Below are 18,856 nucleotides of genomic sequence, written 5' to 3'. Positions count from 1 at the left end.
CCCACTCGATCTGCTGCGGCTTCCCTGAGTCCACCTCGGGGAGAAAATCCCCACCTCAGTCAGAGCTCCCACCGCAAGGGTCGCCCTCGTCTCTCCCTGATCTGGTCTTGGATGACCTCCAAGGTGCTAGCTCCGTCAATATTTGCCTCAGTTTCCACAAGCCGCCGAGGGAGGAGGCCCTGGCCAGGACGCTGCTCCCCCATAAACCCACACCACCACCCCTTCCCTACAAAGGTCTCTCACACAGACACGTATTGGATTTCACTTTATTTTGTTCCCTTTCCCGTCTGTTGTGGCGTAGAAAAAATATCACCAAGAGGAAGCAGCCGGAAAGGGGTAGGTGGAGCAGGACTGCAGGGACGGAAGGGAAGCGGGCAGAGGGCAGGGGCCCAGTCGATCGCCTAGGCCCAGGAGTTCTGCTTCCGCTACCCTAATTAGAATTTCGGGGGTAAGGCGGACAGGCATACCGCAGGCAGAAGGGGGAAATAGGCCGCAATTTATAGACCTCACAGTCTTTACGTGGGGACAGGGTGGAACAGGAGGACAAGCGCCTGGGGGTAAGAAAGGGTGCGACGAGGGTGTCAGGCCAGGCGTCATTAAGGATGAGGACAAAGGGAATGTCCAACCCAGAGCCGAGGGGCATGAGGGGGACCCATTGCAGACGTGAGGGACGCTGGGACCGCCTCCAAGCCCTGTCTATTCTACACCTGCGCTCTTGCCTCTCCACTTTGGGAGGCGGCGGAGGGGGCTACCTCTCCCCCCAGCCCTCCACCTCCGCCTGGTGGGCACTCCCCATAAGGAAAGGGTGGACCTACGGCGGGTGGCTGACTGTCCCTGGGAGGGCTGTTCCTTCGCCCTCAGAATGAAAGGGGTGGACGCGGCCACAGGAGCTGTGGGGCACAGGGAGGGGTCCCACTTAGGGAGGCCGGGGTTTGGCGGGAAGCTTAGGGCCCCGGGCGAGGGCGAGGCGCGCTACCCAAAGTAAGGGTGCTCACTCTGGAAGTTATAGTCTGGGCACACCTTCTGCACCAGTTTGTAGTCAAAGCTGAGGAAAGAGACGAAGATGCAGATGACTTTGAAGGGCTTGGCGCAGAGCCAGGCGGCCTGGCTCTGCGTGTGCTCGGTGAAGCACACCTGCGATGGGTCGTACAGGCACGGGCGGTGCTTGCGCGCACGGTTTGTCTTCTCATACTCCACGTGGCAGTTGAAAGCGCGAGACTCTTTGGCCCCGGGCACTCCCAGCGCGCCCCCGAATGGGCCCGCCAGCGCGCCCCCGAGGGTACCCCCTAGCCCGGGTCCCGCGGCCGCTATCCCCAAAGGGGGCCCCAGCCCAGGGAGAACCCCTTCCAGGGCCAGCGTAGACTGCAGCGGGTGGGGGGCCGGCCCCGGCAGCCAGACGCCCCCGAACTCGACCCGCTTGGAGGGCGGCACGATACTGACGCTGAGGTTGCCCAGGCTAGACGAGTTGTGGCGGAAGTACACGCTGAAGGTGCCATTCACGTGGTCCACGATCTTGCCGGTCACCAGCAGCGAGAACTTGAGGGTGTGTACCCGGAAGTAGAAGTCCCCCCAGCCAAAGATCTTTTTGGCGCGGGCGGCTTTGATAGAGGGCTTCCTCTTGGTGCGCGGAGCCGGCAGCGCCCCCGCCCGGGCCAGTGCCCCGGTGTGATTAGCTGGCCAGGCCCAGCTCCAGGCGCGGGCGGTGCCCAGGCCGTGGGAAGACCTGGGCACGGGGAGCTGTTGGCCAGGGGCGCCCCCTCTGGCCGCGGCGGGGCGCAGCTCCAGGTACTGCGGCCTCCCGGACTCTGGTATCTGGGTATTGACGGTCTGTGGACAAAGGAGAGCAGAAAAGAGAGACGCTGGGGTTGTCCTTGGCCATCCCAGGGCCCACCACCCGCTACCCGGCCAGCCCCTTTTCCCAGCCGCTGCGAGCCCAAAGAGAACTGGGCGGTCAGTGGTTCCAGGCCGTGTACTGGTGTAGGCCTGCAGCCCTTTCAACCTCTGTGCGCTTGGCCAAGTCACTGACCCGTTCTCAGTTCCCACATCTGTGAAATGACACTGAGAATCCTTGTGTTCCAGAGAACTCCAATGCGAGCTGAGGAAGGCAAAAAAGTCAAAGCCCCGCGGGGCTGGATTAGGGAATGGAATGGGGGCTGGGTCTCCCCTGGCCTGGAACCTGCTTGGTTCCAAGTAATGGTGGACCAGGGAGGAGCTGGACTCAGGAAGGCCAGGCCGTGGGGGCTGTCAACATCCAGCATCAAGAAAGAAGTGAAGACCTCCCAACTTGACCTCTGCCAAGGTTTTAGTCTCTGCCCAGACCTCAGCCTCTACTCTCTTGCAGGGAGGGGCCCAGGAAACCCGCGGAGCAAGAGCCCTGGAGGGTCTCACCGCTGTGGGTTGAGGCTGGGGGGCTACACGGCCCCCCCTCTTCACCTCCGACACTCTTACTGTGGGGAGGCCACCTAATGGCCCTTCCCTGGGCTTGGAGGGGGCCAGTGGACCGCCCCTGCCCGCCCTCACCCGTCTCCGCCTGTCTCAGGTGGCCGCTGATCTGGGAGACAGCACGGGCGCGAGTACAAGATGGATCGAGAGGCGGGAGCGGCCGGGCCAGGCCCTGGCCATCAATTATCCAGGGGGGGTGGGGTGGGGTGGGGGCTGGCCGGGAGAGAAAGAGACGTGTGAGAGCTGGAGGAGGAAGAAATATGGAGCCGCGGCTCCAGCGAGGGCAGCGGGAGGGAGAGGAGCCGGGAGTGTCAGAGTGTGTCAGTCAGACTGTTAGCTGTGGCCGGTTTGTGTGGCCCTTGCTGGGAAGGTTCAGATTGCTGGGAGGGAGTAGCGCGGGCATCAGCCTGGAGTGGTGGTGTATCTGGCAGCCCTGGGATGGTTGTGTGTGTCTGTGTACCTGGAGTGATGGTGTGTGGGAGGGCTTGTGTACATGTGCACGCTAACCCTGTGTCTCAACCTGTGGTTGTGTGTGTGTGTCTGTCTGCCTGCCTGCCTGCCTGTATCAGTCTGAGGGGCCTCTGTGTGTGTGTGTGTGTGTGTGTGTGTGTGTGTGTGTATCTGCTTGTGGTGCTGGTTGGTTGTTGTGTCAGTCTGTGGGGGCTATGTATATATGCCTGGATTGTGTATGTGCCTGGGTTAGCTGTGTGTGTCTGTGTGTTGATCTGAATGAGGCTGTCTATCAGTTTGTGGTGGTTCTGTCTGTGTGCCTGGTGTGGTTGTGTGCCTGGGTTAGCTGTGTCCAGAGGTGTTACTTCTCCTGTGTGACCTCCTATCACCCTCTGTCCATGAGTCAAGCTCTTTCTCAAGGGTGTGTGTCAGTATGTCCACAATAATAGAACAAGTGCGGTGTGTTCCCCGGGGGGTGCATCTGTGTGAGTTGTATATGAACGGTCCCGGTCCCTCGAGGGTTCCACACTGGCCTGCAGGCTGAGCTTTGGGTAGGTAAAGAGGCCTGGCAGCATGGGTGCCCCCTGTGTTTGCACACACCCTGTGTACATAGCATGAGTCCACAAAGGACAGGAATGCCAGAGTCAAGCTGCTGGGCTAGAATCTCCACCGCCTGGTCCCCATCCCCGCAGCACTGCGATCCCGGGTTATTAATGCTGCCGCCACCCGCTCGTCATACATATTTATCGCCCCCCTCATTCCTCCTCCCGTCCATCCCTCCTCCCAGCTCAGGTGAGGGGGGCGGGGGCGGCAAGAGTGACTGACTCAGACAGACAAGCTTGAGCTGGCAGCTAACATGGGGAGGGTGGGCTGGAGAGGAATGGTGGGAAGGGTCCCAGGCCACACTGTTGAGGGGGCAACACAGACCTCCAAGGAGGTGGGCTTGCAGAGGGCAGGGCCTGAGCCTCAGGTTGGTCACCGGAGGAAGGGAGTGCATAAAGCTTCCAGGGAAGGTCAAGGAAGGGGGGAGTCATTTGAACTCTGACTCCTAATCTCCTCACCCCTCTAGGCCCAACACTGCCTTTCCAGGGGCATCCATCAGTCTCCAGTCACCTGCTCTTATGACCCTGAATACCTCTGAGACACCCCCTCCCAGTGCACCCCTGCAGCACTCATAGTCTTGCACCCAGCCCAGGACTTGTCAGAGGCCGCTTCAGACCTGCGACCCCTCACAGGCAGGGGCTGGGAGAGGAAAGGAGGTTTGGCTGGGTGGTGAGGGGTGTTGGGGGTTTCCCCCCTCCCCCACGGCCCGGTGATCCCAGACAAATTGCTGTCTGCAGCTTCTCTGATCCTGGCAAATCCCTGGGCTTTGGGTACCCACACCCCCACCCGCTGCAGGAGACTGCCAAGATAAAAGGGAAGAGTTGGGGGGGGCGGCCAAAGCGACCTTGGGGGGAGCTCGGACAGGGAGGGGGTGAGAGTCTGTGAGGAAACGAGCCGAGAAATGGGAACATGGAATAAAATAAAATCAAATCCTCCCTCTGGCTTCCTCGCTTGCACGCTCTCTCTCGCTCTCTCTCTCCCTCTTTCACTGTTTTTCCATCTCTCTCGGAGACTCTTCTCTGAGTCCCTCACTCTGTCTCGAATTTTCTCCTTCCATGATTCTGTTTTGCTCCCTGTTTCTGTCTGTCTCTCTTGGTTCTTTCCCTCTATCCTTCTGTCTCCATCTGTGGGTGCGGTGGGAGTGAAGGAAAGCAGGGTGATAAAGGATCCCCTCTTTCCCCAGATCCATGGTGCTGTCCCTCCCCTTCCCTGAGAGTGGGAGCAGGGTGTTGTCCGAGGAGGGGTCCCCCTCGCTCCAGAGCTGGTTTAATTAAGCTAATTGGGCGCGGTGACATTTGCGGAGGGGAGAGGCTAGTCTGGCTGTTGGCGCAGGGGTGGAGGTGCTTGGTGGCGGGCAGGGGTGGGGGTGTGGGTGGGGGGGTGCTCCTCACCGGGCGCCTCCAGGCCCATGCGGGGCGGGAGCCCAGCCAGGAGTGCTTTGCCCCTAAGGCAGTGAGCCCACGCAATGGAGGGGAGTTGAGCCTGCCTCTTGCTGCTGAACAAATTCCACTGTGTGCGTGCGTGGGGGGGGGGGGGCTCTTTCAGGATGGGACTGCAGGGGGGGCAGGGGGGAGGTTCAGCCTGTCGGCCCCCCAGCCGCATTGCAGAGCGCACCTCCCCCAGGCCTCCAGACCAGTCCCTGGCTTCTTTCTGCCGGTATGGGTCAGGCGGGGCTGCTCAGGATTCCGGACCCATACCGGAAGGGAACAGCACCCTGTGGTTGGGGAAGGAACAGTGCTCCTCCAGGCCAGGGTTGGGGAAGGGCAGCAAATTGCGTATTAAGCCCTTGTACCTAGCAAGGGCTGGGGGTGGGGGCCACTGCAGACAGGGCGGGGTGGAATAGACAGGGTCTGGTTGGGAACCAGGGACAGAGATGGGGGTAAGGACAGAGGTGGGCGGATAGGACAGGCTGGGGTGAGGGCTGGGATGGGGGGACTGGGGTTTGGGACTTGGCAGGCACAGGTATATGGTGCAGAGGTAAGGATGGAACAAGGATAGGCATGGAAACAGGGATGGAGAGGAGATCATACATGGCGGACAGGCACTGGGCAGAGACAGGGCTGTAGACGGGGAATGAAGGCGGGTAAAGAATGGAATGGGAACCAAAATGGGGATGAAGGAGAACAGGGATGGTGGTTGAGGAATGGGCACTGGGGATGGCAAGTGGGGCTGAGATGGGGTAGGAACTGGAAGATGGGGATGGGGAGCAGATGGGGCAGGAACAGAAATGAGGGATGGGGATTGGTTACTGGGCAGGAACAGGGGTGCTGAGGGATGCAAAGGCCCAGGAGATGAGGATGGCAAATGTGAATGGGGACTGGAATGGGCAATGGGGGACAAGGAAGGAGATGGGAGACAGGGACGGAGACAGAACTGAGGACAGGTATGGGGGACAAGTCAGAGGAAAAAGCAGAAGATGGGCAGGATTAGGTTATGGGAGGGGGCCAGGCAGGTGGAAGCGATGATAGCTCCTTCCAGACCCCGCTATAGCGTGAGGGGGTGGGGACCGCTGGTGGAGCGGGCTCTGCCCTTGGGCCTGGCACCCCCTCCCCCTCAGCCCCGAGGGCCGGGCACCCCCTCCCCCTCAGCCCCGCCTGCCGGCCTGCTCCAGGTCTGCAGCGCAAGGCTCACCGTTATCTGAATTTTTATTTTATTTTATTTTATTTTATTTCCCTGCTTCCTAGAGCCGGCGCGGTCCCCCCGGGAACGGCCGCCCCCCGCCCCCCCGCCCCGCGCCTCACTTTATTATTGCAATAAATGTGCCTATAAAGGCGCGGGCTCCGGGGCGCGGTGGTGGTGGTGGGGGGAGAGCCGCGGAGCGGGGATGTAATTTCCCGAAGCCGGAGCCGGAGGGGGAGTGGGCGGGGTGGAGGTGGAGGAGGGGCAGGAGAGGGAGAGGGGGAGACTCGCCAATTTCTAGTGCTCAAGGCAGCGCTCCCTGCTCCCCATTCCCACCCCTCAGCTCGCTTCGACCCCACACGCCGCTACTCCCCGCTGGGCCCAGCCGTGCTTGAGCCCTGGGACCCCTACCCCATCACCCTGCCCTCTCTCTGTTACTCTGGCCCCTTTCGGGATCCCACCCATGTGGAGTCGCAGGGCTCTGTTCAAAGTTCCCCATCTCCTTGACAATGACTTCATCTCTTGAGCCCTGGGATGCCCCCTCCACTTACCTGGTCTCTATCAACGTTTATGTCTCCCCTTCCCAGTGACCTCGCGTCGGACCCCAGTGACACTTCATTACCTTGTTTCTGTCTCCCAATTACTTCACCTCTTCCCCAGTCACCCAGTCCTGGATCTCCAGTTCCTCCCGCACCCTCAACCCCATGACCCTCTAAATTCTCCTTTCCCGTGGGTACCTCTCTCATATGTGCAGGCTCTGGCCCAAGGGAGCTGTCACAGCGCCCCCCTTCTCCTGTACCCCGGCCCAGCTGCGGCCCCTGATTACCCCCAAATCCCCGCAGAGGCTCTGGGCCCTCACCCAGGCAGTGCGTGCCTAAGTGGCCCAGGCAGAGATTAGGTGGGGGGCTGGAGAGGGGTATGAGGCCGGAGGGGGTGGCTAGAAGCAGGTCTGGGGCCCGCCAGCGCTGAGAGGCTCGCTTTGGCCTAATCCTTCCCTGAGGCAGGATAGAACTGGAAGGTCCCACAGGGCCCCGCCCCTGCCCTCCCCTAGCTAATTAGTAATTAGTGATTAGTTATTAGTGACTATTGATCGCCTGCTGCTTCTCCCAGTAGGCAGCTGCTTTGGCAAGGGGTGGGAAGGCAAGAGATAGATGGGGAGAGGAGTCAGAGACCTTATCAGAAAGATCCTGAAGAAGGTCTGGCCAAGAGGCCTCAGTCGCAGGGGCAGCAGAAGCTCGGGGTCAGAGTCAGAGTCCCAGGCCCAGGATGAGGAGGCAGGTGGCAGGGCAGGGGGTGGCAGGGGAGAGGCAGGGTTAGTGTTGGACAATTATGGTTTTCCAAAGAGCTACCTTGTCATCTGTCCCCCACCAGCCCCTTACCGTGTCAATATACTCCCAGCCCCCGCACTGAGACAGCCCTGAGAGAGAGAGAGAGAGAGCACACACACACACACACACAAGCCACACTCAGATCATGAACACATCCTGAGGCTCACAATCCCACACCCACACTCAAAGGCACTCAAAACCACAAGCACACAGACATTCACAAAGCCCGGAGACTTACCTCCAGGCAACACATACACCTCAGCACACAGATGTGCTTGGACACCCACCTTGGGCTATGCACCTGTGCCCAGACTGTACCCACAAGTGCACACAAGCACACAGATAGGTACCTGGACACACAAACACTTCTCTACACACACTCTGACATACAATTACACATACATACACACCCACAGTCCTTCCATGTGTGTAAACACTGATTCTCACATGCACACAAACTGGACTAAAAGGCAGATACACTCGCCCCCACTGCCTCCAACACGGAGGCTCACAGCTGCAGTTCTGAGCTAGATCCCCATCGTTCACATCCTCATGCTTACTCTCCTTCAAGTCTCTACCAGATGTTTCATTCCCCTTCAGGGGGCAAAGGAAATTAAACCAGATCTGTCCACAGGGGAGTTTATTTGATGGGGAGCGTGGAGAGGAGAGTGGGGAGGAAGTACAAAGGAGGGGCAGGGGACTAGGATCCTTACTCCATTCCCCCCAGGCCTTCACATATACAGCTGGCTTGTGGGGCCCAGGCCCTCTCCTGTAGTAGTCTAAGGGCAGGGCTGGGCAGCCAGTGCAATGGGAAGTTCCTGCCAGGAGAAGCAGTCTTTGTGGAGGGGGCCCCTCTTCCCATATTCCAGCCCCTCAAGGTCACCAGGCGCGTTTGGGAGAATCAGGAAGCTCAATCACCAGCTCCTCTAGGACAGTGCCTACCCTGCTCCACTTGCTGAGTTTGATTTGCCTGAGCAGGGGGGGCCCAAGTGTTGGCAGGGGAAAGGCAGGGGGACTATACTCCTTCCAGATTCCATAGGGGTTAGGGGCTGGGGTGCAAGAAGTAGGGGTTTAGGAAGCTACCTGCCTACCCCCCAAGCTAGGTAAGTCACAGTTAGGGTGCAGGAAACAGAAAAGTCACAGACAAGGAGGCGATGAAAGGAGTCCGGGTCCAGGGCCTATGCCCCCACTGTGGGGCACAGAGCAGGGCACTGTGAAGCAGGCTCTTGTACTCACCCCTTCAAAGCCAACACCACATGCCACAGTAGCTTACACACACACTCTGGACCTCAGCACTCAACACCCAAGCCTGGGTGCCCCAGACACATGCACGCACACAGGTGCACACGCTGACCCCCACACTCCACACCAACGCATATGAGCACACCGTGTTCAGGAGTTGAAGCCTTCAAGTTGGGAGGAAGGCAGATCAAATCGGGGCCTCCTCAGCCTCGGTCCTCACCCCAGAGCCTCGGGAAAGAGGCAGCCGTGGGATGTGGGAGCCAGAAGAACACAGGAAGAGAGACTCCCCTTCCAGACAGCCCCCACCCTCATCAGCTGGGCGCGAGAGAGGGGTGTGTCTGTGAGGTTTGTGCAGGGGAGAAGGTGTCTCCGCGGGAAATGTGATGGGAGATTGTAGCCAAGTTCGGCCGAATCTGTGTGCGCGCGTGTGTCGGGTCGTGTATGCTCACCTGGCATTGTGACAAGTGCAGAGAAGAGAGATGGGAAGGCGAGGTGGAGGGGTGGAAGGACAGACAGCGAGGAAGGCGAGCGACGTTGGCGCGGAAAGACGGCAAGGCTGACACCCTGCTGGCTTGTCTGTCTGTCTCACACTCCCGCTCAGTCTGGCGCACTCGCGGGTCGGGCTTCGTCCCCTCCCCCGCCAAGCAGGGAGCCAGATCCAAGTCTGGCCTCCACCCCGGCACCCACCCCCAACCCTCAGCCAACTTGGGCCGGGAGAGCACCGGTCGTAGGTCAGGGAGTCTGTCTGTCCGCATCCCCCGCGCCGCGCAAAGTTGGGACGCTCCGTTCTAGGGGCGGGCGGGCGCACGGAGCCCCTCGCACTCTGGGACCTCTGCGTCCCGGACCCCCGCGCTCCCGCTCCAGCTCGGTTTGCCCTTACCTTCCTCAGGAGCCACGGACCAAAGAGCAAGAGAAGCCATTCCGGGAGCAGCCGCATCTTCCTGGGCTGCTGAGCGGGGCGAGCGGGACTGGTCCCGGTCAGGCCGGAGCCGGGCCTGGGGGCGAGGGACCCTGGGCTGCCGCGCCGCGGGGTGGCTGCCGGAGCGGCGGGAGCAGGCGGCGCGGCCCGCGCGGACTGTGCGAGAGGAACAGATCTCGGCGCTGGGGGCGGGGCGCGGGCGGGGGAGAAAGTTGGGTCGGACTCGGGCGGGCGGGCGGGGGGGGGGGGGCGGGGCTCCGCGTCGCTCCAATCCCCGCCGCGCCCCGCGCGCCCCCTCCCGCCCAGCTGGGGGCACCGAAGGTGACTTTCACCCCGACACGCCCCGGACACGCCCCCGGCCCAGGTGCGAAGCGCAGAAGGCTGCGGGGCCTAGGGGTCGTGTACCGGAGGGGCTAGGTCCGTGCACTGCTGAGGAATGGGGCAGGGCGTGGGGCCCGAGGCTCCGGGACCGTGTCCTCGGAGGGGTGCACGGCGGAGCTGGAGCCCGGCGAGGCTCAGCGGCTCCACAAGACCAGGGTCCCTCGGCGCTCCGGGCCCCTTCTAGGCTCCAGGCCGAGGTGGGTCCGGGGCAGGAGTAGGGCAGGGTCTTCGGTGAGGGCGGGCGGGGCCTCGGACGGCTGCGGCCGCGCGGCGCTGACGGGGATGGATGGGCGCCCCGCGGCTCATTCGGCCCGGAGATGAGAATCATTGATCACGGACGGAAACCCCATCACGTCTGTCAATAGGGCTGACAAACGGCGCCCGCTGCCCCCACCTCCGCCCCCAAGGCACCTCCGAGGGCTCCGGACCCCTCTGCTGGACTGGCCGTTCACTTTTGCCCCTCGCCCCCCACCGCTGACCCCCACGCGTCCCAGAGAGTCCCTGAGGGGGGTGGGGTGGGGCGGGAAGTCCCCTCAGCGCCGCCTGCCCAGCCTCCTGGTGCAGACTCTATCCCTTCCCTTCCACTGTCCCATCTTTCACCATCAGCTCCTCTAGGTCCTTGTCCCTTTCCTTTTCCGTCTCTGCCCTTGTCTCTGTCCCCAGCCCCAGCCTCGTCTCTGTCCCTATCCTCTTAGCTGTTTCTTCACCAGCTTGGCTCCCTCCTCCCCCTAGTCTCGCTCTCTTCCCTGCCCGGGGAGTCTTCAGCTGTCAGCTGTTGCTATGCACTGAGGCTGTGGCTGAGGTTGTGGTATGACCGACACCTAGACAGTGAGAGATGGGGACAAGCAAAGAGATAGAGAGACAGACGCCTATCATGAGACACCAACATTCCCCCCCTCCAGGCATGCACGCAGATGCATTCACAGGGACAGGTCACACCACAGAGGTGAGCGCACAGGCGGAGTGAGACATGGTCATGCAGAGCCCAAAACCCACAGGCAAGTGCACACCTAGAGAGGCACACTGACACACACAGATGGACACACTCAGTTCACACACACACAGGAGCACACACACACAGAGACAGATGCACACTCACGGCAAAGACGCACACTTGAGCACACCCAGCCAGGTACTTGGACCCCAGCCCCCTTCCTTGCCTTGGCAGAGAGGCAACCCCCCAAAGACAGAGACGGACATGCACTCAGGTATACGCCGGCCCTGGCAGTCCAAAAGGCAAGCCCGGCCACATACAAACAGAGACTCAGATACAAAGATGTGACAGACAGCGGGAAAGGATCAGCGATGCTGAGAAAATGAGGCAGACACGGAGACACCCAGAGAGAGAGGCCAGGAGGAGGGGGCCTGGGTGCAGATGGGGCCAAGAGGAGAGAGGCCGGAAGGGGCAGGAATGGCCAGGCCCGAAGCCACAAGCTCCAACCAGAATCCTTAGCCCAGGTGCCAAGCCCAGGGGCTGCTGTGAGGGAGTGGACGGAGCCAGCGGATACTCCCCGGCCTAGGGCACCCAGCTCATCACTAGGATCTTGATCTTCTGGAGTCCTGACCCACGTCATCTCTTCACCTTCTGCTAGTCTTAGGTCACCTCCTCCTGTCTCCAGCTACACACACACACACACACACACACACACACACACACACACACACCCCATTCCTGTTTCTGGGTCTTTGCCTCTGCCCTTGCATCTCTCCATCTGTATCTCTGTCTCCCATTCTGTCTGTATCAGCCTCAGCCCCTGTCTCTTCTCCATCTCGGTCTCAGGCCCATTGTCCTCGCCAGGTCAGGAGTTCGAGGACTGCCTCCTGGTAGACCCTTTTCTGGCGGGTCCTGATGGGCAGAGGGAGGAAGCTGACAGGAGGGGTGTGTGTTCCAAGCCGCAGCTGGGGGCCCCTCTCGCTCTGCCCGGGATCTTGAGGCGACAGGCAGAGAATCAGTGGCTCCCCGGGGGCACCAGATGCACGGCTGGCAGAGGGAGGGAGCGAGGGGGTGGGGCTGGTGGTGGTGGGGGGGAGCAGGCAGGAGCTGGGGGAGGGAGGGAGCTGGCTGGCGGAGGGTGGAGGGGGTGTGGCAGAATAGCCCGAGGGAAGGAAGTGAGAGGCTAGGCTGGGGTCCGCCTGCAGGTGCATAATTAGCACCGGGGAGGGGGCTGTGCTGGGCTTAAGGGTGAGCGGCGCTGCAGGAGTGCGTGCGCCACCTGGTGGACAGTTGAGGCCACAAACCTTCCCAAGCAGCAGTGGAGGATGCCTCTTCTCCAGCAGGGTGGCTCTGCCCTGGGGCTCCCAGGGGCCCCAGACAGAGCAGGATCTGAGAACTGACTTGGAGGCTGAGGCCGAGTTGGGATCTCGGGGCTAAGACGGAAGGGGAGGGTTCTTGTTTCTAGAGGTGCCTAGACTCAGAGCTTCCTCAAGAAAGGAATAAGCTGAGGAAGTTGAGGCAGGGAGGGAGGATGAAAGCATCGCAGTGGCCTCCTTTGGGAGAGGGGTAAGGGTCCTTTGGGTGTTTGCAGATGTTCTCCCTGAGCTCACATTTGCTTTTAAGGGGAGAGTGGTGCTCTAATTCTCTCTGTGTAAAGCTGTGTGACTTTCTACAAGAGCTTCCCCTCTCTGGGTGAGGGTCGAGGCAGACCTGGGACCCCTTTGATGGTGGCAGTCCTTACCTTTAACCCCTGGGATGGCTAAAATGATTGGTGAGCTGGATCTATTGGTGGCCAGTGGGGCCTGGCAAACTGGTCTTCCCAGCTCTCCTTCAGTCTAGGGTGTCCCTCCTTCTCCTGAATCTAGAGTTCTACTCTTGGCATCCGATTAATTAGTCTCCGTGAGGATGTTAGCGCTTCAAGAGCAAACTCGGGCGGAGAGAGCTGTATGGGAACACCCTGAAGGACTGATTAGAAAGCATTTCACAACCTCAGTGTGTTCAGTTCTTTGGTGGGATTTCTGACTGTGGGAGATTGTTTTTTGGGGAGGGCTGGTGGTGATGTCCCACAAGTGACAATGGAGAGAAACAGATTTTGGAGTTACTGTCCTAGAGCCAGAGAGGATACGTGGTCCAGAAAGGTGAAGTCACTGGCTCAAGGTCACACAGCCAGGAGAAGCTGGTCTTCCTCGTCAAGTTCAGTGCCACCCCTCCCCCCCCCCCCCCAACCCCAGCAGCCAGATGGAGAGGGAGAGAGCTCAGGGAGAAGGGCACTGAAGACCAGACTCCCCAGCCCACCTATAGCTCAGGGCAGGCCTCCCTCTGGCGGCTGAGGCAGGCAAGCACAGCCCAGCTCCCAGAGTCTCACACTCACAGGTAGACACAAGTGGCATTTTTTCTTTTTTTTTTTTTTTACAATTTTATTTATAACAATATCTGTGTTATTTAGTTGTAAAGGAATTCAGCAAAAATTATTAAAACGTTCATGTCCCCAAAGCGGGGCTGCCCGCTTGCCCTTTCTGGTTGTGCCCCACCTTCTCCTCGTCCCCAGGGGAGGGTGGGAAGGCCGGGGGACCGGTTATCAAAGAAAGTCTCCAGCCCTGGGAGCCACGGTGGGGGCACTGGAGAGAGGGAGGGCCTGTCTGGGGGGGTATTGAGCATGGCCATCTCAGAGGTGCCCCAGAGTGGGGGCTGGCGCTTGGAACGGCCTCCCCCAGGAAGAACTAAAAGATTCCATCCTTTCCTTGCTGCCTCAGCCAGAGCCAAGTCTTTCAGACAGGGGCAGCAAAGGACTCTTCCCCCTGCCCAGAATAAGCCCTGGGGAGCTGGGAGGGATGAGAGTGGGGTGGGGAGAGAGGGGGGAGAGCCTTGACAAAGTGTCTCGTACAGGGAGGGGGAAGGCAGCACCACCAGCTCTCCCAGTGGGGGTGCATTTTGGTGGAAGGTGGGAGGCAGGTACCTGTGAGCCTCAGGAGCTCCCAGAGCCCTCCCTGCCCCCCTCCCTGAAGGCAGCATGAGGGGGTTGCTGAGGAGCAGGCAGGAAGGAGGAGAACGGAAAGAGATAATACTGTGCTCGCTTGCTCACTTGCTCACTCACATATAAAAAGTAATTCCTTCATTTTTACATTTATACACCCCGGCAGGGCCGGGAAAGGGCTGGCTGGGCAGGAGGGGGCTCATCGAAGGACTTCTCTGGCAGGGGGCAGGAGGCTCTCTGGGGCGAGTCCAGTGGTCAGGGCCCTATGCCAAGGGGTCCCCGATCTCGTCCTCGGGGCCCCGGCCCAGGAGTTCTCGCTTCTCGTCCGTGCTGGCCAGGGAGTGGCGGCTGCCATGGCCACCCATGTAGAGCGTGGCATACACGGGGTTGGTGAAGTTGGTCGGCTGCAAGGTGACAGTTCAAGTGGGGCTCAGGAGATGGGGTCGTTGGCCCGGATGCCCAGCCCCCCACCTCCATTCCATCATCCAACCCAGTGCCCTTCATCACCCCACCCTCACACAGCCTCCTCCTCTGTCCTCCCGGCCCACCTTGTCAGGGTCCAGTGCAAAGTCAGCATCCAGTAAGCCCCCTACATCATCAGGCTCCCCGCCTTCATACATCTTATAGGTGGGGTTCCCGATCTCCACATTCATGGCCCCGTTGGTCATCCGCTGGTGCTGGAAGCCCTTAGCCCTGGGGGAAGCAGGATTTTAGGGTACAGGGATTCTAGGAGGGCAAGGCTAGGATGGTAAACTAATAGAATTTTCCAGAATTCTCCATAACTCACCCTCGGACTCGCCGCTTATACCAGAATACCACTCCAGCTACCAGAAGCATCAGAAGCAGCAACAGCAGAGGGATTAGGATAGAGGCCATATCTGGAAGGGAGGAGGTGGGAAATGGAGTCAGTGAGGTTCAGGGAAAACGGGAGACCCAAATCTCCCTGCTCCAGAGCCCTGAAGCTCTGTTTTCCCATTCCCGGCCACCTACGTCCAGGCTGCTGTTGGCTGACCACCTGCTCCTCACACCGGGGTCCTGCTATGTGGGGCGGGCACCTGTAGACAGGAGGGGCAGACCTGAGCAGGCGGGACCTCCACAGCCATGGCTGCCAGGGAACTGGGAGGGGCCACAGGGTCCCAGTGTCCCAGCACAGCTGTGGGGAGGGGGTGGGGATGAGCGAGGTCTCAGGAAGGCTCAGGTCCCACTCACTGGCACTCAGGCATCATTTTGCTGTTCATGGTGCAGGAACCACCGTTGTTGCAGTGGCCGACGCAGGTCAGACAGCTGGGGGCCACGCGCCCATCAGAGCAGCTGCAGGAAGGAGTGACAGGCTGGGTGGGCTTGGCGGGTGGGGGGGGCGCGGGGGGTGCTGAGGTGCTGAGGAAGGGGCGGGGCAGGGGCGGAGCTGTGGGTCAGGCCCCACTCACTTGCAGGTGACATCCCCAGTCTGCTTGTTGACCACGCAGGCTCCCTCGAGGCAGCGGCTGCACTTGTTTACCTCACACCTAGGGCCCTCAAAGTAGGCAGTGCAGCGGCACTGCCGGGAGCCATCAGCGGCCATCTGGCACGTGCCGAAGTTCTCACAGTAGCCGGAGCACTGCCCTGGGGTTGGGGGGCAGGAAAGGAGCTGCCTCAAGCCCCACCCTCAGGAGGCTCCTCCACAGGCTGTGGGGGGAGGCGGCTGGACACCTGAGGGGACCCCTGGGTCTCTTAGGTGACTCCCACCTCCTCCCGAGCCCCCATCGTCACAGACTCAGAGCGAATGGATATCCCCAAACAGCCTGACAGGGCACTGCTTTCATTTGAATGATCCTGATGCCAGAGGGCTCATCACCTTGCGGGAAGTGTGCACACCTCTCTGGGTGAGCCCCCTGAGCCTGCTTGAGCTGCCAATGGCCTCCCTGCCTAAAGCAGGCCCCTGGATCTGTCAGCCTGGGCTCTAGCTTCTCCAGTGTACCCTCTCAGCACCCGCCCCGGGGCCCAGGGATGGCTCACTCACGGTACTGGCAACGGTCCCCCAGGAAGCCGGGTAGACATCGGCACTGGGGCTGGTTGCCCTGGTTGACAGTGCAGGTGCTGTTGTTGGCGCAATAGCCCGTACACACCTGCTGGGTGCATTTGGGGCCCGTGAAGCCCGTGGGGCACCGGCACGTGGGCATGCCTGGCGGGAGAGGAAATGTGAGCGGGGCTGAGGCCACTGAGGCGCCAGCCCTGCTGCATGGGGAGCAGGGCCTGGAGGACCCAGGTGGAGAGCCTCGGCAGAGGGAGGGATAAGGGATGCTGGGGCCATGGGTGGGAGGCGGGAGGCATGGGGGGGGCAGCGGAGGGAGGGACACTGAGGCTGTGGGTTGGGGCTGTGGGCAGGAGGCGGGGGTCGACAGAGTCGGGGGCAGAGGTGAAGCCAGGGAGGAGGGGAGCCAGGTAGCAGGGAGCTGGGGATTTGCCCGGGGTGGGGCGCGGAGGAGCTGGGAGCAGGCCTGGCCTCTGGAGAACTGAAGGCTGTACCGGAGGGGGATGCGGCGCACGTGCCCCCGTTGCGGCAGTACTCCCAGCACTGGTCCAGCTCGCACTTGTCGCCCGTGTACCGGGGCTGGCAGCGGCACTTGGGCTGCCTCCGCGCGTTGAGGAAGCAGCTGCCGCCATTGAAGCACTGCAGGTTACAGGTTCCGGGTCGAGGAGCTGCGGGAAGGACCATCAGGGCACAGAGCCAGGGAAAGAGGGGAGCTCAGGGCTCATGGGGCAGAGAGTCCTGGGGCGGGAGAGGGGGGCTGGGGACATGGAGCGGGGGCATGAGCATACCATCTGGTGGGGGTGTTGGCGAGGGCACGGCCACACAAGTGCCATTGTCCAGCCGCTTCCCATTGGGACAGGTGCAGACAGGCCCACTGGGGCTCAGCAGGCAGAGCCATTCACACTTCTTGCGGTCACAGGGGTTGGTCACTGTGGGTGTGGGCAGGGGTGGGAGGATGCTGAGCCTCGGGGACCCAGGACCTTCCTGCACCCACCGAGACCTGAGGTGACAGCCTGGAGGCTCTGCCCCCAGGCCTGCCCTCTTTGCCTACCTTCAGGCTGCTTGTGTTGGTGGTACAGGACCACGTCAGAGGCGTGGCTCAGGCCCCCTGTCAGGTTGATCAAGGGGCTGTGTCCAAACTTATGGATCTTGAAGACACGATTATTAATGTAGGTGACGCCATAGATGTAATCCTCAAAGACATCGATGCTGAAGGGGTGACTCAGGCCTGGGGGAGGAGGTGAACTCAGAGGGGACTCAGGCCCTGGTCACTCCCGAGGACAACAGCTCCCATGGCTCCCAGGCATCCCAAACTCAACATGTCCCAAACAAAACCCTCCCCAACCTGTTCCTCCTCTTTGGCCACTACTGGCAAAAGGTCCCATTAGCCCTTGACTTCTGGGATCAGGACCGACTTCTGCTCTCTCTCCCTGCATTTACTAAGCTCCTCCTGCCACCTCTGTTGCCTCCATACAGCTCAATACTCGTTGGTGGAATGAATGAATGGGCAAGTGGGCCAGAGGATGCAGGGCTGGTACAGAGGGAGTCCAGCGCCAGGGAGGAGGGAGGTGAGGCCTAGAAGGCACCGCAGGACTGCTGGGCCCCAGGATGAGGAGACAGATGCTGGACAAGGCCTTGGACTCAGTGGGGAAGATGAGAGGCCCGAGGGCAGGGCCGGCTGAGGCTGCTCTCGATGCTGACCTCGTTTGCTGTCAGCAGCCACGATGGGGTCCGTGCCATTGAGCCGGATGCTGCCGATGACTGAGAGCTTGGCGTCTGCCCAGTACAGGCGTTCATTGTGATAGTCCACAGCCAAGCCTGGGGGAAGGCAGAGAGCATTGTGAAGGCCCAGCCTCGCCCACCCTAGACTCGAGAAAAAGCAGACCTGTCTCCATGGGACAGCTTGGGACAGCTCCATCCTGTCCCCATGACCACTCCTAGTCACATCTGGGAAAAGCTTCCATGACTCCTTGTCCATCCCAGTCCAAGCCCCTTCCCCTCTTAGCTTTTATGTGACCTCAGGCTCAGCAAGTCCACCCCTCCCACATCCCCTGCCCCCTGCTGCCACGGACCTGTGGGCCATTGGATGTTGTCCTGTACCAGTGTCTCCCGAAGGGTCCCATCCATTGCTGCTGTTTCAATTTTGGGGTGATTCCCCCAGTCTGACCAGTACATGGTGCTGGGGAAGAAGAAAAAGTCAGTGTTGGTAGGACCGGGGCTCCCAGAGGAGGCTGAGCAACATGGGTCACCAGGTCATGACCTAGGCACAGGGACTGCTGGGTAGTGGAAGGAGGGTGTCCTATCTCCCTCCTCCAGAGAAAACCAGGGGAGTCAGCTCTCTGCCCAGGTTAAAGATCTTTTACTCTAAAGTCACACTGTGCTGATCCAGAGTCATCAAAGTGGGCAGAACTGCCCCCTGGAGCAAAGGAGGAGCTGGAAGTTGGCTGCACATGACAGCCAGCCACATGGAGGTCAGGCCCCTACCCAGCGGGCCAGCTGGGAGTTCTGGCAAAGGCAACCCATGGGGAGAGCCAGAGCTGGGTACGGGCCTGAAGATGCTAGGGTTGGAGGAAGACTCTGATCTCAGGGTGATCTGGAAGGGGAAGGACGGGCTTGCGGACGCTGGGTACCCGCCCCCCTCCCAGAGGCTTTCTAGCACCGGCTCGGATGCCTCCCCCCGGGAGGACCCCTGCACACCCCCTCAGCGGGTCCACCACAATGGCATGGGGCTCGTCGATCATGCCCGAGATGAGTGTCTTGCGGTTCTCGCCCTTCATTTGTGCCACCTCAATCACATCTCGGCCCGAGTCTGTCCAGTACACGTTCCCAGCCACCCAGTCGATGGCAATACCCCTTGGCATCTTGAGCCCTGAAATCTGAATGCAGGGGTGACAATTTCAGGGGCAACCACCCTTTGTCTTCCTGCCTGTTATCCCCACCGCCACCTGCCAGC

At 60.8% G+C, this 18,856-nt stretch overlaps 2 protein-coding genes across 2 annotated transcripts in view; both read right to left on the bottom strand.

Annotated features, from left to right (window-relative positions):
• Positions 1 to 264: 264 nt before the first annotated feature.
• NXPH4 (neurexophilin 4) lies at positions 265 to 9,745 on the bottom strand. The gene is made up of 2 exons (XM_046012695.1): positions 9,565 to 9,745; positions 265 to 1,827 (listed from the first exon to the last, which is right to left on the bottom strand). The coding sequence occupies exons 1-2, from the start codon at positions 9,619 to 9,621 to the stop codon at positions 973 to 975; spliced, it is 912 nt and encodes a 303-aa protein (XP_045868651.1). The 5' UTR covers positions 9,622 to 9,745; the 3' UTR covers positions 265 to 972.
• A 3,586-nt stretch (positions 9,746 to 13,331) lies between these two features.
• LRP1 (LDL receptor related protein 1) overlaps positions 13,332 to 18,856 on the bottom strand; it is a 79,674-nt gene continuing 74,149 nt past the window's right edge. Inside the window, exons 77-89 of the mRNA XM_046013760.1 lie at positions 18,601 to 18,779; positions 17,976 to 18,082; positions 17,605 to 17,721; positions 16,955 to 17,131; positions 16,692 to 16,832; positions 16,398 to 16,571; positions 15,892 to 16,053; positions 15,320 to 15,494; positions 15,102 to 15,203; positions 14,883 to 14,947; positions 14,680 to 14,770; positions 14,441 to 14,585; positions 13,332 to 14,296 (exon numbers count right to left, since the gene is read on the bottom strand). Of these exons, the coding sequence (XP_045869716.1) occupies positions 14,156 to 14,296; positions 14,441 to 14,585; positions 14,680 to 14,770; positions 14,883 to 14,947; positions 15,102 to 15,203; positions 15,320 to 15,494; positions 15,892 to 16,053; positions 16,398 to 16,571; positions 16,692 to 16,832; positions 16,955 to 17,131; positions 17,605 to 17,721; positions 17,976 to 18,082; positions 18,601 to 18,779 (1,776 nt within the window). The 3' untranslated portion in view covers positions 13,332 to 14,155. The remainder of the gene's footprint in view (positions 14,297 to 14,440; positions 14,586 to 14,679; positions 14,771 to 14,882; positions 14,948 to 15,101; positions 15,204 to 15,319; positions 15,495 to 15,891; positions 16,054 to 16,397; positions 16,572 to 16,691; positions 16,833 to 16,954; positions 17,132 to 17,604; positions 17,722 to 17,975; positions 18,083 to 18,600; positions 18,780 to 18,856) is intronic.

Source organism: Meles meles, chromosome 7, assembly GCF_922984935.1.
Source record: "Meles meles chromosome 7, mMelMel3.1 paternal haplotype, whole genome shotgun sequence".
Classification (NCBI taxonomy): domain Eukaryota; kingdom Metazoa; phylum Chordata; class Mammalia; order Carnivora; family Mustelidae; genus Meles; species Meles meles.
Note: the sequence above shows the minus strand (reverse complement) of the source record. Positions and strands in the feature narration are given on the sequence as shown.